General features: G+C 40.2%; 1 protein-coding gene across 3 annotated transcripts in view; it reads right to left on the bottom strand.

Moving 5' to 3' along the window:
* SCIN (scinderin) overlaps positions 1 to 16,529 on the bottom strand; it is a 61,017-nt gene that overhangs the window by 35,951 nt on the left and 8,537 nt on the right. The window contains exons 1-3 of one of the 3 annotated variants that reach the window (XM_035317952.1): positions 16,081 to 16,338; positions 9,866 to 10,020; positions 8,708 to 8,869 (exon numbers count right to left, since the gene is read on the bottom strand). In XM_035317952.1, coding sequence (XP_035173843.1) covers positions 8,708 to 8,869; positions 9,866 to 10,020; positions 16,081 to 16,279 — 516 coding nt within the window. In that variant the 5' untranslated portion in view covers positions 16,280 to 16,338. Of the gene's footprint in view, positions 1 to 8,707; positions 8,870 to 9,865; positions 10,021 to 10,919; positions 11,112 to 16,080; positions 16,339 to 16,529 lie in introns of those variants that run through there. The other 2 variants (XM_035317951.1, XM_035317953.1) reach the window with 2 other exon arrangements.

Below are 16,529 nucleotides of genomic sequence, written 5' to 3'. Positions count from 1 at the left end.
AATGAATATTTACTGACCACACAGGATATTGTGAGACTTAAATTGTCACTGCAAATTACAAAGACCTTTAGTTCTCAGACAATAAATTCATATTTTCCTTTCTTAGCATCTCTTAAAGGTCCCACTGCACAGCAAGTCCTGGCTACCCCCTATTTCATGTGCTCTCCAATTTGCCTTCAATAAGCAAGTGACTAAACTGAGCTGTCAAAATCTACCAGCTTTATGCATCAAATCAGCCAGAGTAAGGAGAAAGGCCTTTAAAAATATACAGCAGTGGATTTCAGATTTTTTGATTTGCAGACATTGTTATTTTGCTTATGGATTCCACACCACTACAAGAAAAAAATACAATAACTTTAATCCTATTGACAGTTATCTTAGCTAATTTCAGACCCCATAATAACTTGGTACTTGACTACAGTTTCAAAGCTACTGCAAAAGAAATACTCCTCAAACTTTTCTCAGAATTCCCTTTGCATAAGATTTTGCTGAGTCTTCCATGGTAGACAATAAAATATATGCAATTTCATTTTTAGTATACGGTTGTTTCAGTTTCCATGACTGGGCTGTGTATAACTTCTGAACTACAGAAATATCCTCACAAATTAGCATGGCCTAAATGTTTCTGTCCCTAAACCAAAATAAGTATGAAATTTTATTAGGTTTTTATTTAGGTTTCTTTATCAAGAAACCTGGTGTAGTAAATAAAACTTAGGTTTTCTCCTGCAGCATAAAAAAATTGTCATCAACAAGCAGTGTTTGAAAACATCCTTGATCAGGAGTTCACATACCATTAAAGCTCCATCTTTCTTGGTTATTTAAAAAATGATTAAAAGAAGCTAGAGAAACAAGAAAGTATTCTCAGCATTTGAGAAAAAAAGACAGTGTTCTTTAGTAACAAGTTAAAAAGCTGAACCTCAGGTACTAATTTAATTGAGGGAAGAGAGCAGCTTGAAGTCATAAAAGTATCCCAGAGTGCATAATATTTTACTGTGTTTACCATGAGTACTAAATAAATATGTAAAGTACCCAGTGCTACAAGCCTTCAGGAGCTTAGATTTACTTATCCTCTAATTCTAAAGTAAAATAATTTTCTCAATTATTTTTAAGTATCTTATTTTGAAGCCTCATGATAGAGGTTCAGGTGGATATTTACAAGATTGTCTTCCTGACACTTTACTCACTTCATTCTCTAAGCAAAATGGGTTTTAACATTTAATCTCAGAAAAAAATAAAAAAAGAAAAAAAAAAGAAAAAAAAATGTTTAAAAGCTAGAGTCACTTTTTGGCAAGACTAATATTTAGATTTACCTAAATATGTATCCAGAGTCAGGTAGCTAGCTAACCACATCCTACGTGCTACTGAGGTTTTGGCTTATATTTTATTATTATTCATGTATTTATTTAGACCTATGTATACATAAGAACTAAATAGGGGCTATAATGTAGCATTTACCTTTAGTTTCAGTGGCTTCACAATTTCTTAGCTGTACTATAAATTCACTATTTTTAGCGTTGTTTTGCAAGCCTTATTTGGAATTGGCAGGCTGACAAAAATTGTTTCCAATAAAACAAAAATAGACTTCAAGTGTTCACTCATCTCAAAAGAAAAAAAGGAACTTCATTCATCAGTAATTGCTTTGCCAAGCCCAGTTTATTTTCAGAAGGTTGCACCATTTTATTTCATTTTTTAATCTGTTTAGCAGAGTTCAAGAGAGATGCTGTGGAAGAGAGCTATTCTTCTACCTAATATTGCTGGCAGTTCATACCAATACTCTACTCGATCATAGCTGGCCAGTCAGCAGCTCAGGGTGATAGCTGCTGGGCTGCAGAGAGACCTTGAGCAAATAACATGAAATTTACACAGCATATTAAATGACCCAACACTTAGTTTCTATACGGAAACATGCTGCAGGGTGATTATGTATGGTTGTGTAACTGAGTAATAGTACTTTGGCACTGTTCCCTGTATGGAGCATGATTGTGAAAGTGTATGTCCTGCCCTCCTGCTCCAGCTCCAAATGGCACGTAGAGCAAGAGGAGGAAAAACAAAATTGCTTATTTCAAAAGTGATATAAAAAAGTTTTCCCTTCTAACACAGACACTTCTGTATTCAACTGGCAGCCTGCTCAGTTTGGAGGCAAGTGAAAACACTGTCTGCATCCCCGTGCCTTTTCTGTGAATCTTAGCAAAGATGAAGAAAGTAAACGTCAGAAAGCTTACATCCATGAAAAATTTTCATTCTGGCTACAAACACGTCCTGAACATACATGTTTTAACCCTATATCTTTGTTCAAATTCCCATGTCCACACTGTATTGCTGATTTGCATTCTCCTATGGGAAGATACATTACAAACCTAAGTAAATTAAATAGGTTTCAAAACTAATTTCAAGGAAATTTGTTGTGAAACTTCAATTTTGGTAGAAAAAAAAAAAAAAATCTAAAATGAGATGTCTAAAATAGTTCCACAAATTCTAAAGTGTTAAAATAAAAAAAAAAAAAAAAATGAAGTTTTAAGGAAAGATTAAGTGAAGTATCACAAGTCAGTGTGTCTTCATTCTTTGTTGGCAAGCCCTGATGTGCCCTAAACTCATTCACTTTTGCCTACATCTACACTAGAACGTGCTCCCAGAATGTAATTGCACCTCAGTTAAAATAAATAAAAATACCAGGAGTCAGCTAGATCTACAGTGTCGATACTTGTTGGCATCCTGTACTGAACGTCAGGATGATTCTGTTTCTCTGAACTACATTAAGGTATAGAGGCATGGATACAAAGAAGGGATTAGTGCAAATGAATGAAAATGCTTAGCTGAAGTTTTGCTGTTGTGTTTTTTGGTTGTTGTTGTTTGTGGGTTTTTTGCTGTTTTTTGTTTTTGTTTTATGTGGAACACCATGCCACATTACTTTTACACGCACAACTCGTACAAAAGGGCTGAAAGCAAGAAAAGGCTTGTTAAGTTATTGACTTAATTCCTCTCTTGTCTTAGGTTTAGCTGCATATGTTTGTAGATAGAATCTGATCAAAGCCTGGGCAGTTAACCACATCAAAGCTACTGCAGGGGTTTCAGAGCGTTGGAAGACAGTCTGATGAAGTTTGTGAAGAATGGTCAGAAGGAGAGGAGCAGTGGTGCAGGAGTGCCGAAAGGAGGTGGCACTCCTATTGAAAGTGGGTGAAAATACTGCTACATTGAGTGAGCCTAAGATAGCACTTCTAGAGAGGCAGAAAAAAAAAAAAAAAAAAAAAAAAAAAAAAAAAAAAAAGCAAAGCTTTTCTGTGTATCTTATCGTGCTCCTGTGTTTGTATCAGCTTAATTGGCTAGCATTCACCTGAGACTCCATTCATTCTTCATGTCATTAATAAACAGCTGTTTTGATAACACAAGAGTTCATTAAAGTTGAAACAATTCTTTCTGTTGACATCTTTCCTTTTAATCCATTAAGTTTAAGTAACTAGGCTAAAAAAATGAGAACATGTAAATAGACTTGGAAAGCCAAGTTTTTAAATGAATTGCACAGAACAGAAATGCTTCTAATTCCCTCAGTTCTCCTTAAAAGTAAAACATGCACATTACCCCAGAGTCTATAATTCAAACAATTTTTTGAAAACTAAATGGGTAGCCCTGAAGCAGGAGTGTGAAACTTTTTAAGCCAAAAACGTGCTAGACTAAGAAAACAAAGTGGTGGGAAAAATAACTGAGCGTTTAAACTTAGAAGCGACTACAACACAGCAACTTTTTCACTCACTTTTTCAGGAATGAACATATATCAAAAACAGTGTTTGGTTTGAAACGGTTTAATGTAGGCTTCTGGGACAGTTTTCTCAATTTCTAAATACTGTTCAATGTTTTTTCCTGTCTTGACTGTTGAATTCAAGATACAGGCAGGCAAAAAAAAATAACCATTTCAAATCTACATCAAATCTGCCTTTCATTTGTCGAAGCTGAAAAATAGTGAACCACTGAAAGTTATGGAGTTCTGATAATCCAAAACAAACTCTGAATTCCTTCAGTCAGAATGCTGCTGAGGCCACCGTGAGCCCAGCCCCAGTATAATTACAATAGTGCCTTTGTAATCAATCTAGGAGTCTCCCACTTGATTCAGCTGGAACAAATTGTCAGGATAAAAATAAGCCAGATGTACCAGAGGCATACACCTACTACATTAATTTTTCCTCTCACACTTGTTTTACTGGCTTGTTCCAGGAGTACTTGTTGCCACACCATAGTGCGTTAAAAAGTAACAGGAGTATATTCATTCTGAATATCAGCAGCTCAAGCAGCAGGGGATCTGGATTTTCAACATCACCAGGAAGTAAACTAACCTAACTGAATCCTTAGTCTGAAGGTATGAGAAGTCGTCTGAGCCTTAATGATGGTCTCTGTTTCAGCCACTTTCCTGAATACAAATGGGTGTGGAAAGGGAAGAAAGCTTTCCAGTCCCTAGAAAGGAAGGGAAACTACAAACACTGAACACTAGCTGAAGAAATAAAAAGGCTTAGTATTCATTTTTCTCCATCTGATGACTTTGGGACTATAACTTAACTCCCAGAATGCTGGAGGTTAAATTACTGAAACTAAAAATAATTGCTTCACAGATTTATAGAAAAACATGGCATGCCTGCTTACTAAGCTATGCTGTGTGTAGTTACAACCATATTTTTAACCTGTACATAAGCCCATTTAATTTAGTTCTTCAAGCTCTGCTACTTGTTTAGCAATCCCCTGCTCCCTTAAGCAAAATTCTAACTCTCAGCTTGGTGAAACTGAGAAAGAGCTTAGTTGTAGGAGAAACAGAACACAAAAAGGACATGACTAGTTGGATACGACAGTGCCAAGGAAAGCAACTAGGAAGAGAAAGTTACAGTGATGAACTCCCACATGCAAGTCTGCTCTTTCATTTATTCCCAAACAGTGGCTGTTAAAAAGCAGTAAGTATGCTGACTAAACTGCCTTCTTTAGAGGAAAAGAAAAGCCACCTAGAGGAGATAGTGCAGGCAAGAGGAGATTACAGAAGAAAACTAGAACAATTCTTAAACTTGCAATGTGATACTGAATCATACCCCATCATCATAACCCTAAAACAAGCACATCCTCTTGATTTTTACTGTTAGAAAGCAGAAGTTAATTTTCTTCTTGTAAATGTTTTAATCTATAGCACGTTAATAGTTTTTATGAAAAGCAATTGCTGTACAAAAGAGGTATGTACATTATTATTAACGTTTCTTCAAGGGCCTCTATGGAAGATGAGATGGCTCTTACACTTGACATACCTATGATGTCAGGAGGTCAAGTAGAAGCATACTGATGAATACATAACAAATTTATTCATTCTCATACTTTTGTTTTTGACATAGTAATTCTCACTTTTAATTTACGGAGCCCTTGAGAGGTCACACACTTTACCCTATAGCAATCAAAGTACTTTAAGCACCCTGCAGGCTCTTGAATTTCAAAACAGCAATCTGCTGGCTGTTATGAATCAGTTTATAAGCACCATCGTAGTAATGGGAAGGATGGACAACTGAAAGCAGTTTACACTTAACCTTAGGTATAGTTATCACCTCACCTTCTGCATTCTTCCTTTGGGAAAGAAACTAGCTCAGGCCCATTCTCAGAACTGCTTGGTACTTTTCACCCCACCGGCACCCTTATTTTAAGGACTGCCTCCTCTTTTTTTCCAAGAAGCTAAGTGGCACACAGCCCTCTTCCTGCTCCCTGTAGTCACTTGGCCTATGCAAAGCCTTCTCAGCAACTGCCCTGTACTTGTCTTGCCTGTCCTAAAGGCACAGGAGCTGAACCTTCCCAGGTTCATAGCCACAGTACCCATAGCCATTGCCTTCTTTCCTGTCAAAGACAGCATTTTCTCTGCCATCTGAAGCTGTTTACTGCTCCAGCCTCAGAAGTTCAAAGTAGGCAAGATAAGACCTGGGCAGGATAATTTTAAGCGTTAGAAGTGGGGTTTAGTAAGCAACATACCTAGGCATGAGGTAACCAGCAGAAACTGAACTGTGAACATGTGAAACCATCTGGAAATGCACAGATACTTTCAACTTAAGGAATTATCACCAGGAGGGAAGACTTAGCAGCCAATAATAGCTTTATTCATGATTATTACCTTTCTTAATTTTCCCTTACCTGTTCAAATGCAAGGTTTAACATACTGCAGTAATTGAGCTCAATGGGAAAACAAATGACTTTTTATTATATAAGTGGCTTGATGAAATGCAACAGGAAATGGACTACATGAGTAGTTTTGCAGTGCCATGGAGACCATCTTTCTTGTTAGCTAGGAGATTAAGGAAAGTACATCTTGCAAGTTCATCTTATTTGACACACTACAGTACTTTGATAGTAAGAGCACTGACAATAAGCTCATTACTTTAACCAATTACTGTCCATTATTCTCACAGTGATTCAGCAGTGCCCTGAGAAATCCCAAGACTCAAGAGCAACCCTATTAAAGATTCATTTTATTTCTATTAAGTAATCTACTTGTTCCATTTTTTTAAAGGACCCCTATGTTTGATTAAGAGCTCCTTTAAAGACTCTTCCACTTACAATGGGCCTCTAGTCATGGAAAAGTTCAATCTGAAATACAGTTATGTCAGCATGAGTTATAATTCTGAGAAAAATACACTGTCACAGTGGAAATCTTGAGCAAGTTTTATACCACACCTATTTCTTTACATGCACTTCAGCTGTACTTTCACACCTTCATCTTAAAGTATCAGACATTGCCATTTCCTCTCAATAAAGTTCTGGTTTACAAATAACCTATAATGAAATTATTACAAATGGGTGCCAAACACCTTTTTCTTAACTTGTTTATACATCTAAGAAAGCCTATCCCCCTTATACCACTGGCATTGCAAGACCAAGAACTGTTATCAGTCATGTGCTTTAACTGACTCCCCATAATCTGGTAAAGATCTAAATGTTGTTCACATCTCATCTTTCTTCCTATAAAGGCACAGGGCTGCACTGCAGCTTAACCTCTGCCTAGTCAGTCAGGAAATCAGAAACCAGTGGTGTGACACTAAAAAAGGAAAAGGCTCACAATGTACATTCAGCATCAGAAACCCAGAATCTAAAGCCTTATTACATTTATATTGATAGTGACAGTTCTCTCCTCTCAGCAGGTCTCATCAAGCTATACATCTAACACCTCTACATACCCATGGTGCACTTCAGTATCATCACCATGTCTGAAGTGGGACTTTAGTAATTACTTCAGGTGAACTGGGTTAACACCAGCACAGTAAGGGCCTGGAGAAGTCGAACTGGAACACACCTGCTTCCACATGATGTCTGTAGGAGGATAACTCCAAACCAGAAAACTCAAGCCCTGTGATAGCCTGACTGCAAAAGCAGCATTTTCTGTTGAGAGACAATTCCAACTTTCCCATCTCCCACAGATTAACTCTGAAAGGTAATAGATGATCTGTCTCTTCTTCACCTCCTTACTACAGTGAAACATTTAGAGGTAACATTTTGGATACTGATCACTTGGCTCTATTGGGTGCTCAAACCACACCATCATAGGAGCAATGGAATAGTGTTAGGAAAATACTGGTTGCTGTGCTATCTGAAGGCTAAGCATGATAAAAGTGTAACAGAATCAATATGGCCACCTGATACCAATATCTTCAGTTGTCACATCACGGGATGCTTTGCAGAAAAAGTAGAAATTACAACATGAGTTTAGAAGAGCTCTCTTTTCAGTAAGATTAGGAACTATTATCAAACCTTGCTGAAGTAGCTGACCACTTCCTTGTGAAGCAACACAACCAAGATCAACTGCAGTAGATATCCTGCAGATAAACTCTCTCATAGAATCATTAAGGTTATAAATGAAAGATGTTCTTGGAGGTCTTTTCCTATATTTTATACATGTCAGTATATCAGGCATGAGAATAATTTCAATTCAATAACTGGTGTCCAAAGAGTGAGAACTACATACCAGACTCTACTTTTAGTATCAAAAAGTTAGCATGAATTTTAAGGTGACAGTATTATACTATCAGTCATCTGAAGAAAACAGTTATCTTTTCTTACCCAACCGTACACTCCCACACTAAGCCTGGTTGCTTTCAGCAGAAAGCCTTGCAGTATGGGGCTGCTTCTCAATACTGTCTTGTTTCTTAAGATCACTACTCCAGGTAGAAGTGGTATCTTGAAATACTAACGTAGTTTTACAACACATTTTATGACAAGTTATTATGATAACATATCTTGCAGCTGTTTCTTTAAGGTGAATTAAAATTAAAATATGATGAAATGTTTATTTTAAGGGAAAAGTCCAAGTTGCTTTCTGTTCTGAACCCTAGCACTGATCCCATTGGCAGACAGTGCCAAAGTCAGAAAGGACTTACTGTGAACAGCTTAATGTTAAATATATATATATATATATAAAAAAAAAAAAGAAAAAAAAAAATAAAAAAACACTAAAAAAACACCTCAGTGCCTTGAATGAGAAAAAACTGTTTCTTGAATGATAGCCTGTGCATGCTTCAGAAATCATTTAGGGCAGTTTTGAACTTTGAGTGTTGTGAAAATAAAACTGATTTCCTAAAGCAGAGTTTTTTTGGTCAGTTTGGGTGAGTGACAAATCAGTTGTGCATTTCAGGGTATTATTCAGATTTTCAAAAGGATGCTGCATCTCTTACTTTCCAGTATGCATTGCATTGCTTTAGGAATGACTTACAGTTCCAAGGTCGATAATGAAACAATCTCCTTTGTTGAAGCTGGTCCAAGCCAGGGGGACTTCTGTGGCTCTTACAACTCTCCGGCCCTTGACATGCAGAAGCCTCCGGGCACTCAGATCATTAGTAACAACATGATTAAATCCAGAGGCGACACCACCTGCCTGAATAGAAAACAAAGCAGCAAGCTTTATTTCAGCTTGATTTCTCCCGACTTATCATTTTGCTGAGAAGTTAGAAAGGAAGAAGTTTATGCAGTGAGAGGGAAGCCAGAATTATATACTGTTTTAATAGTGCTGACCACAGACCAGACAGGCGTGGGGAACACCTCTGCTGCTGAACTCTCAGGTCTGAGCCTTTATCTGTAGGAAGAGATATCACCCATCTTCAAAGGTGTTTTGTATGAATGGGGAAAGGGAAAGCACCTCCTCCTACATCATTCAGAAGATGTGGTAATCCTAAACCACCCTGTTAGGACAAAAGTCAGTACATTATCAAATAAGGACTGAGCAAAAGCAGAGGAATATGCAGTCCTGTACAGATTTTCTCAACTTAAATCTCAGCAGTCTGTGACAAAGTGAAAAAGGCTGTCACTAGAGTATTTTAAAATGCAAGATTTTCATGAAAAGCATGAGATTTTGCCAGCTACCTTAAAAAATAATTTTAAAAAAAATAGTAGGACTAGAAAAGCTTTCTGTGCAGCATAATCATAATTTTTAGGCAAAAAATAGGTTTTGGTCTTTCCCACTGTTCGTGTTTTTAAGCACTTAAGCACACTGGGTTCTGCATTTGAACTAAGTGATTCAGGCTGCAGCACGGAAACTCTTTCTGCAAGATAGACCATCTGCTAAACAGAGTCCCTACTGTGAGCTCCCTTAGTCACAAGAATATGAAACTTCATGATAGTTTGACTGTGGGGCATGGATAGCATGTCTGAGGCAGGTTTGCAGTAGGGGCACTGAAACAGTCTGGTGCTCTCTGTGTAAATACTGGGACTCGTACAGCTTTGGATAGGCAGTTCAGACCTAAAACCACTAAGCATTAGTAATTTTTACACTTCCAGTAACAAATACAAAGCAGAAGATTTGATTTTACTGGGGGTGAGGGGTGGATGATGTTACATATATTTTTACAATACATTTTGACTGGTGGCTCTTTACCTTATATTTAATTCCTCCTTTGAAATAGCTCACAAACTCAGTAGACTCATATCCTTGAATTTCTCTGCACTGCACAGGCTTTCCTCCTAAATAATCATCCAGTTGAACAGTGAAGATAGCTGCAGCTGTGCTTTCATCTTGGGTACATTCTTTCCCTGGAATGAAATATGATGAAGATGAAATATGTGCAAAAAGAATCAATATAACTTTGAATTCTGTGACAATCAAACACTGCCTTCAGCAAGTACATGTTGCAATAAGGCACTACATCATGACCTTGCTCACCAAACATGATCACCCATACCATTTCTTAAAAACTTCAACTGTCTTTATAAGAAAAGAAAGAGGTGAAAAATAGCCAAGTCCATTTAATCTCCATCTCTGAGTTATAGCATTTTGTAATTAAGTGAATTTAGCATGACACATGTCTGTGGTCAATGTTGGACTTTAAGTGCAAAGACCAAGAAAGGTCACGTCAAAGAATTGATTAGATGATAAATGATGAAGTTTATACAAGAAACAACTTGCCAAACCATAGATAAAGTAACTCCTGAGAGCAGTCCTATTCACACTATAAAATGCAAGCAAAGATAGATTTATTTAGATATCTTCTGTTAGGTCACCTGGTGCAGCTAGGAAAGAGAAAAACAGCTTTGGGTTACAGATACTCACTTCATCAAATCAGAGTTTTTAATTATTAGTCTCTTCCCAGAACTGTGGCAAAACGGCCACCTTACCTCTCATGATGGTGGCCTAATTACACTACAAAGCAAAGTGTGTATTAGAACAAAACTTCCAGGATGGGCCATTTTGATGAACATTTTCAGCAGTTTTGATTGTTTCAAGAAGCTGGCTGGTAGGATCTAGTCTCAAGGAATGGGCTTCTCTTGAGAACTTTTGAAGAGTAGGGTTTTCTACGGAGTTTTTATTTTTCTTTGTGAGTATAGCAATGAAGAAGCTGCTATATGAGCACCAGTTCTCAGTACTAAGAAAGGATCAAACATGGGGAGGGAACAGGGCTACCCAAGGGGAATCACTGACATAGCTGGCCCACCTTTGCAAGTGCCACAGGACAACTCCTTTTCACCCACCAATGCCTCTGCTTCTCCCAGGAAGAATGTGGCCACTACCAGTATGCCTTTCGTAGTGACACAAATGCAACGGAAGTCTCGGTATGAAAGCAGCAAGGATGAAGTAGGGAAAGGATGCCAAAGAATTAGAGGCATAAGGAGGCATAGGGAAGGACATGAAGTCTGCCCAAAGAAGGTGAAAAAATTACTGAAAGCAGGACATAACACGAGAACTAAATAAAAATCTCCATCACTTAGCAATAGCATGTTGCTACATAACAAGTTCTCTGTCAGACCAGGGTGCTTCAAGATTGGTAGTAAAGTGTTTTTTTGTTTTGTTTTGTTTTGTTTTTAATTGTTTTTTAATATATTTATTCATGTCCATTAAGACTAGATCCCTATATCCTTCAGATTTATTGCTTGCAATTACACAACAGAGATCAAGGTTCGAGAAAAATGGTTTGGGAACAATGTTAGAGATAAGAAACATTACCAGGCTCAGTCTCAGTTGCTGTGCAATAAAACAGTCAATGAAAACCTGTTTAAAAAGATCCAGTGAGAGTCAATCCAAATGTGGGTTTTTCTAGCTGTATGGAAAACAGATTTATCTTACAGCTTAAGGCACAAACAGCTATATAAAATCCACAGACTAGTTTCCGGTTCAATAGATCTTACCACTTCATCTCTGGGAACAAGGGTTAAAAATAGAAGAGAAACACCACAAATGATTTCAAGTGGGCTACAGCCAGTCTTTCTCCCACAGGTATCCTCATGACAGGGCAGCTCATGCTGTTTCCACTTGGGTCAGCTTCAAGTCTAGACAGCTCCCTCCAGGTAGGAATTGTATGTGTTCATCATCACATATCCTCAGTCAGGCTCACTTCAGGAAGAGTCATAGCAGTATGCTAATAACAGTAATAGCCCTAGTCAAAGAAGTTTTTAGAAACAAACCTGAAAGATTCAAACTATCAAACCCCTAAAGCTCTGTACCTGGCAGAGCTATGTGCAGAAATGGTTGTCACAAAGCGTAGACAGTCTGCTTGCAGACCTAGCACAGGCTTTGCATTGAGCAGAAGAGTGGATCAGTAGTTAGCTACTATCCCTCAAGTGCCAGCACAGAAATCCAAGCCAGGCTCTCTCAGCAAAGTTCAGAATGGACACAGCTGCCACAGACGCAGATCCACACTGACTGCTTGGCCACGCTAGCATCACTGCAGCATCTGCTAGCAGAAAAGCAATGCTGCCCATAGATGTAGTTTTAAGGTACACAGGCACAAGTTTTGCCAAGTCAAAAGCTGTGAAAGGAAGTTAAGTAAAATTACATCATATCTGAAATTTCATTTCCTAAAACAAACCCTTTTATGGACACAAGTGACCAATTGTACATCCTTTTATATAAACAGATAGTGCACTTTAATGTTTTGACCAAAAGTAGTAACTGAGTAAGTATTAGATGACCAAAACAGATTGAACAAGGATTTGTGACTCCTTAGGACTCTGATTGCAGGTAGTATCCAGGCACAGTTGGTGAAAGTATGTGGTAACTTTTGTTTTCTTTGTAAATTTGTTTTCCAGTTGATTACTATTGGTTAATTCCAGATTCTAAGCTTTATTACATTTCTTTAGGAGTAAATGATGAGGCACCTCTCTGCTCTCCGTGATCCTAAAAAAGGGGGATCTGGAACCACACATATTCAAGAGAAAGTATTTTCCCCCATTTAGCCAGAGGAAGTGAGACACATAGGAGGCCAGGAACATTTTTCCATTCCCAGTCTGAGTGCATATTATGGTTGCAGCATTCAGATTTATTTTTTAAAGCAAAGAATAAAATTGGGCCCAATGAATTTTACCAAAAAGCTGAGTAGCCATAGATCTACCAGTTTGCTTTATTTTTCTGCTATTATTTCCAGGGAAAATACTAGTTTTCTCTGGAAAGAAATATGGGAGTGTCTTACCTCCATTGTGACACCACAATTTAAACCAACAGATCTCCATGGGCTGACAAGTTTGTTTTTTTATATTCACATCTCTTTTACTTTTGTACCTCATTTGTAAATACATAAAAGCTATACATTTAAGTTCTTTAACAATGACTTTTGTTTTTATGAGTTACCAGACTGAGATGAAATATAACTTCAGAGATCGTGTATCTATCAGCATTTTTTCATATGGACTATTTCAAGAGAGAAGACATTTAAGACAAACCCTGTATTGCACTGAATTTGAAAAATAATAATAATAATAACCCGCACTAATCCTAGGATACAATGCTAGTAAAGACCCTAACTTGCAAAAAAGGTGAAAGGGCAAAGATCCAGCATTTAAACTGCAACAAGCTGTAACCAATGAAGAGTCTGCATATTAGTGTCATCTGTTGACATTTTAATTCTCCAGAGAAATACTCTGGAAACACATCCTACTTGTTTAAACAGAAATTAGAGTGGGAAGAAGGAGAAAGTTCAACTGTTTGCATTCAACTACACTGTGCCACTCTGTTGGCACAAGAGCAGACCTTGGGTTATTAAAATATACACAGAGATTAAAGGTGGGGAGAAATGAAGGACAACTATTCTGCAAGTGTGGGATGCATCTTGGAAGATGTAACCCCTCACTTCCTGGCTGCTTATACCCTGCCCAGGTGTGAGACTTTGCATTTTGGTCATTTTAGCCCACGGGTGCCAGTCAGAACATGACTGCATCAAGTTCACAGGCCATTCACCCATGGTCTGGACCTACTTCAAGTTCTCTGGGTGTGCCCAAGCAAGGTATTAGGAGGAAGTTTGCCACTGTTAAATATAGAAATTCAGTGCTCTACTCTCACTCCAACTTTGGGGTCTTTTATGGTGAAGTCAGAATCTGTTCAAAGCCACCATACAAGGCCCATGGATTAACAGGTGCCATAGATCTCAGGCAAGAGTCACAATGGTGACACCAAATGGCAAAGCCCTTGCAAGTACTTAAGCACAAAACCTGCTGAGTTTCCATCAACCTAAATTTAGAGGAATTCTTTCTATCCTGCAGTCTGACGCTTAATGACTGCTGCTACTGTTCATTGATGGCTTATGGGAAGTCTACAGAAAGGCCTTACCACATCATCCTTGCCCACAGCTTAGGGAATGTTTGCTCTGAGAAAGAAGTTCGGTGTATACAACAGTGGTGACAATCAGCCAGCAAAACCACCAAACTAACTCAGACTTCTGCCCCGGATGTGACTACCCTTTCCTGTGCACGTTCTGGACTCCTGCTGCCTTTAGGCTTGCAGCAGCATTTGTTCCTCTCCGCCCCACTGCTGGGGCATCCTGCAAGCAGGAAGGGATTTCCCAGTAGTTTACCATACCACTGCCAACCTGCCAGGTGCATATGAATGTGTGCCCAGATTACCCAAAGCTATTTACAATATCTGGATATCACCACATCAGCAGAATACGTGCAGCAACATGTACAACCAAAGGTCTTTAGCCAATAGCAGAGAAGTGTTAATTACTGCAGGTGTCAGCCACTGCTCCGACTTCACATCCAGTTGCAGAGCACTTGCATCTTGCTCTGGGATGTGTCTGCCACACTAACTACTGCATAAGTGGTTCTAACCTCATTAGCAAAGGCATAAGTAGCCAAACCCTGCTACTAAATAGTAGTGCTGTTGATAGAGGACTATCTGCCAGAAATTCATTTATGCTGCCATCTATGATTATACTCTCGTCAGTCAGACGCTGCCCAGCATGCCAGCTGGGCAACTAATAACAAATGCAAAACTAAACAAGCTTCAAACATTTATGTAGAAAATCCCTGCTTTTTCTGTTATTCTTCAGTGCATCCAAATGCACAATGAGATCCACAGCAGCTCAGACCCATTAACTCTAATACACATTGAGCTGTCTCTACGTGCTCCCTACAAACACAAACTGCCTATAAACACAAACCTCAGGAGGGCGAAAAAAGAAGAAAGAGATCCCAGACAGCCACACGACAACCAGTGTGGTCAGATGACCCGGTGACTAGACAAGGAAGCCTCCAGAAGACAGGGAAGTCACATAAAACACAAAGTATTTGGTGAAACCAAACGACAGACTTCTGTTTTGTTCTTAACACTGTGCTCTCAGTTGCTTTGGGAGGGGCTCTCCTAGGCTATCAGCTGATATTAAAGAGAACCGGTTTTACAGAAAACCTGGTGACTTCACCTCCAATCTCTATCATCAGAGAGCAAAATCAGTCAAGCTGAGAATGCAGCATCTGTGCCCCCAGTACAAGAAGGGCATGGAAGTATTAGAACAAGTCCAGAGGGCGGCCACAAAGATGATCAGAGAGCTGGAGCACCTCTCCTGCTGGGGATGTTCAGCCTGGAGAAGAGAAGGCTCTGGGGAGACCTTACAGTGAATTTCCAGTAGCTAAAGGGGGCCTAAGGGAAAGCTGGGGAGGGACTCTTTGTCAGGAAGTGTAGGGATAGGACAAAGGGTAATGGTTTTAAGCTAAAAGAGGAGACATCTAGATTAAATAGCAGGAAGAAGTTCTGCACTCAGAGGTTGCCCAACAGGTTGCCCAGAGGAGCTGTGGATGCCCATCCCTGGGGGTGTTAAAGACCAGGTTGGATGGGGCTGCAAAGCCTGGTCTGGAGGGAGGTGTCCTGCCCATGGCAGGGGGCTGGAATTAGATCATCTTTAAGGTCGCTTCCAACCCAGAGCCCTCCGTGATTCTATGAGAAAGGCAGCATCTGGACAAAGCAGTATAATAACATCAGAAGGAGAAGGCTGAGCTGAAATTCTGGTCATAATAGAAAGGCAAGAAAACTTCACCTGGACAAAAGGCAGGATTTCACTCTAGAATCTTGGTCTGATGCAGCCAAGACTTGAATTTAACCCTTCAGCACCTTCCCAAATTAGTACCACAAAGCAAGCAAACACCCTTTCCCCATCCCCGTCTTTCCCATCCCCATCACCCCTCAGCACCAAGAGCAGCGGGGCTCAGCACCCCATCCCCTCCCCTAAGCGCCCCCGCAGAAGGAAGGCAAGATCACCCCCAGGTACCCAAGCGAGACAGCGACCCCCTCGCTCCCCCCGCGGCCGGGTGGCAGGGGAAGCAGCCTTGCCTGCTGCCCCTGTCCCCCATCCCATATCCCACATCCCACATCCCGGACACCCGGCTGCCCACCGAGCCAGTAGTGCAGGCGGTACGCGACGGCGGTGGCGGTGCGCCGGGTGCTCAGCACCACGTACGCGTCCCCCACAAAGAAGTCTCCGTGGCGGCTGGGAGGCACCGGCACCAACTCCAGGCTCTCCACCCGCCACACCTCCAGCCCGCTCCGCTGCCCGGCGCCCGAGAACGCCGCCGGGGGCCGCCCCGCTGCCATGGCACAGCCGGGACACGGGGGTGTCCCCACGGCCGCCTTTATAGGGCCCGGCACGGTGCGGCACGGCACGGCCCCCGGGCGGAGAGGGGCGGAGAGGGGCGGCCCCGGTCCCCGAGAGGCAGGGCTGCCCCGGCTTTCGGTCCGTCGCTTTTAAAACCGCCTCCGGGACTGCCCCCCCAAAAACACCGTGCCCTGCTTCTGCTGCTGCAAGGGGGTGATTTGTCTCTGCTCAGAAGTTAGACGAGAAAAA

The sequence above is a fragment of the Oxyura jamaicensis genome, chromosome 2, assembly GCF_011077185.1.
Source record: "Oxyura jamaicensis isolate SHBP4307 breed ruddy duck chromosome 2, BPBGC_Ojam_1.0, whole genome shotgun sequence".
Classification (NCBI taxonomy): Eukaryota; Metazoa; Chordata; class Aves; order Anseriformes; family Anatidae; genus Oxyura; species Oxyura jamaicensis.
Note: the sequence above shows the minus strand (reverse complement) of the source record. Positions and strands in the feature narration are given on the sequence as shown.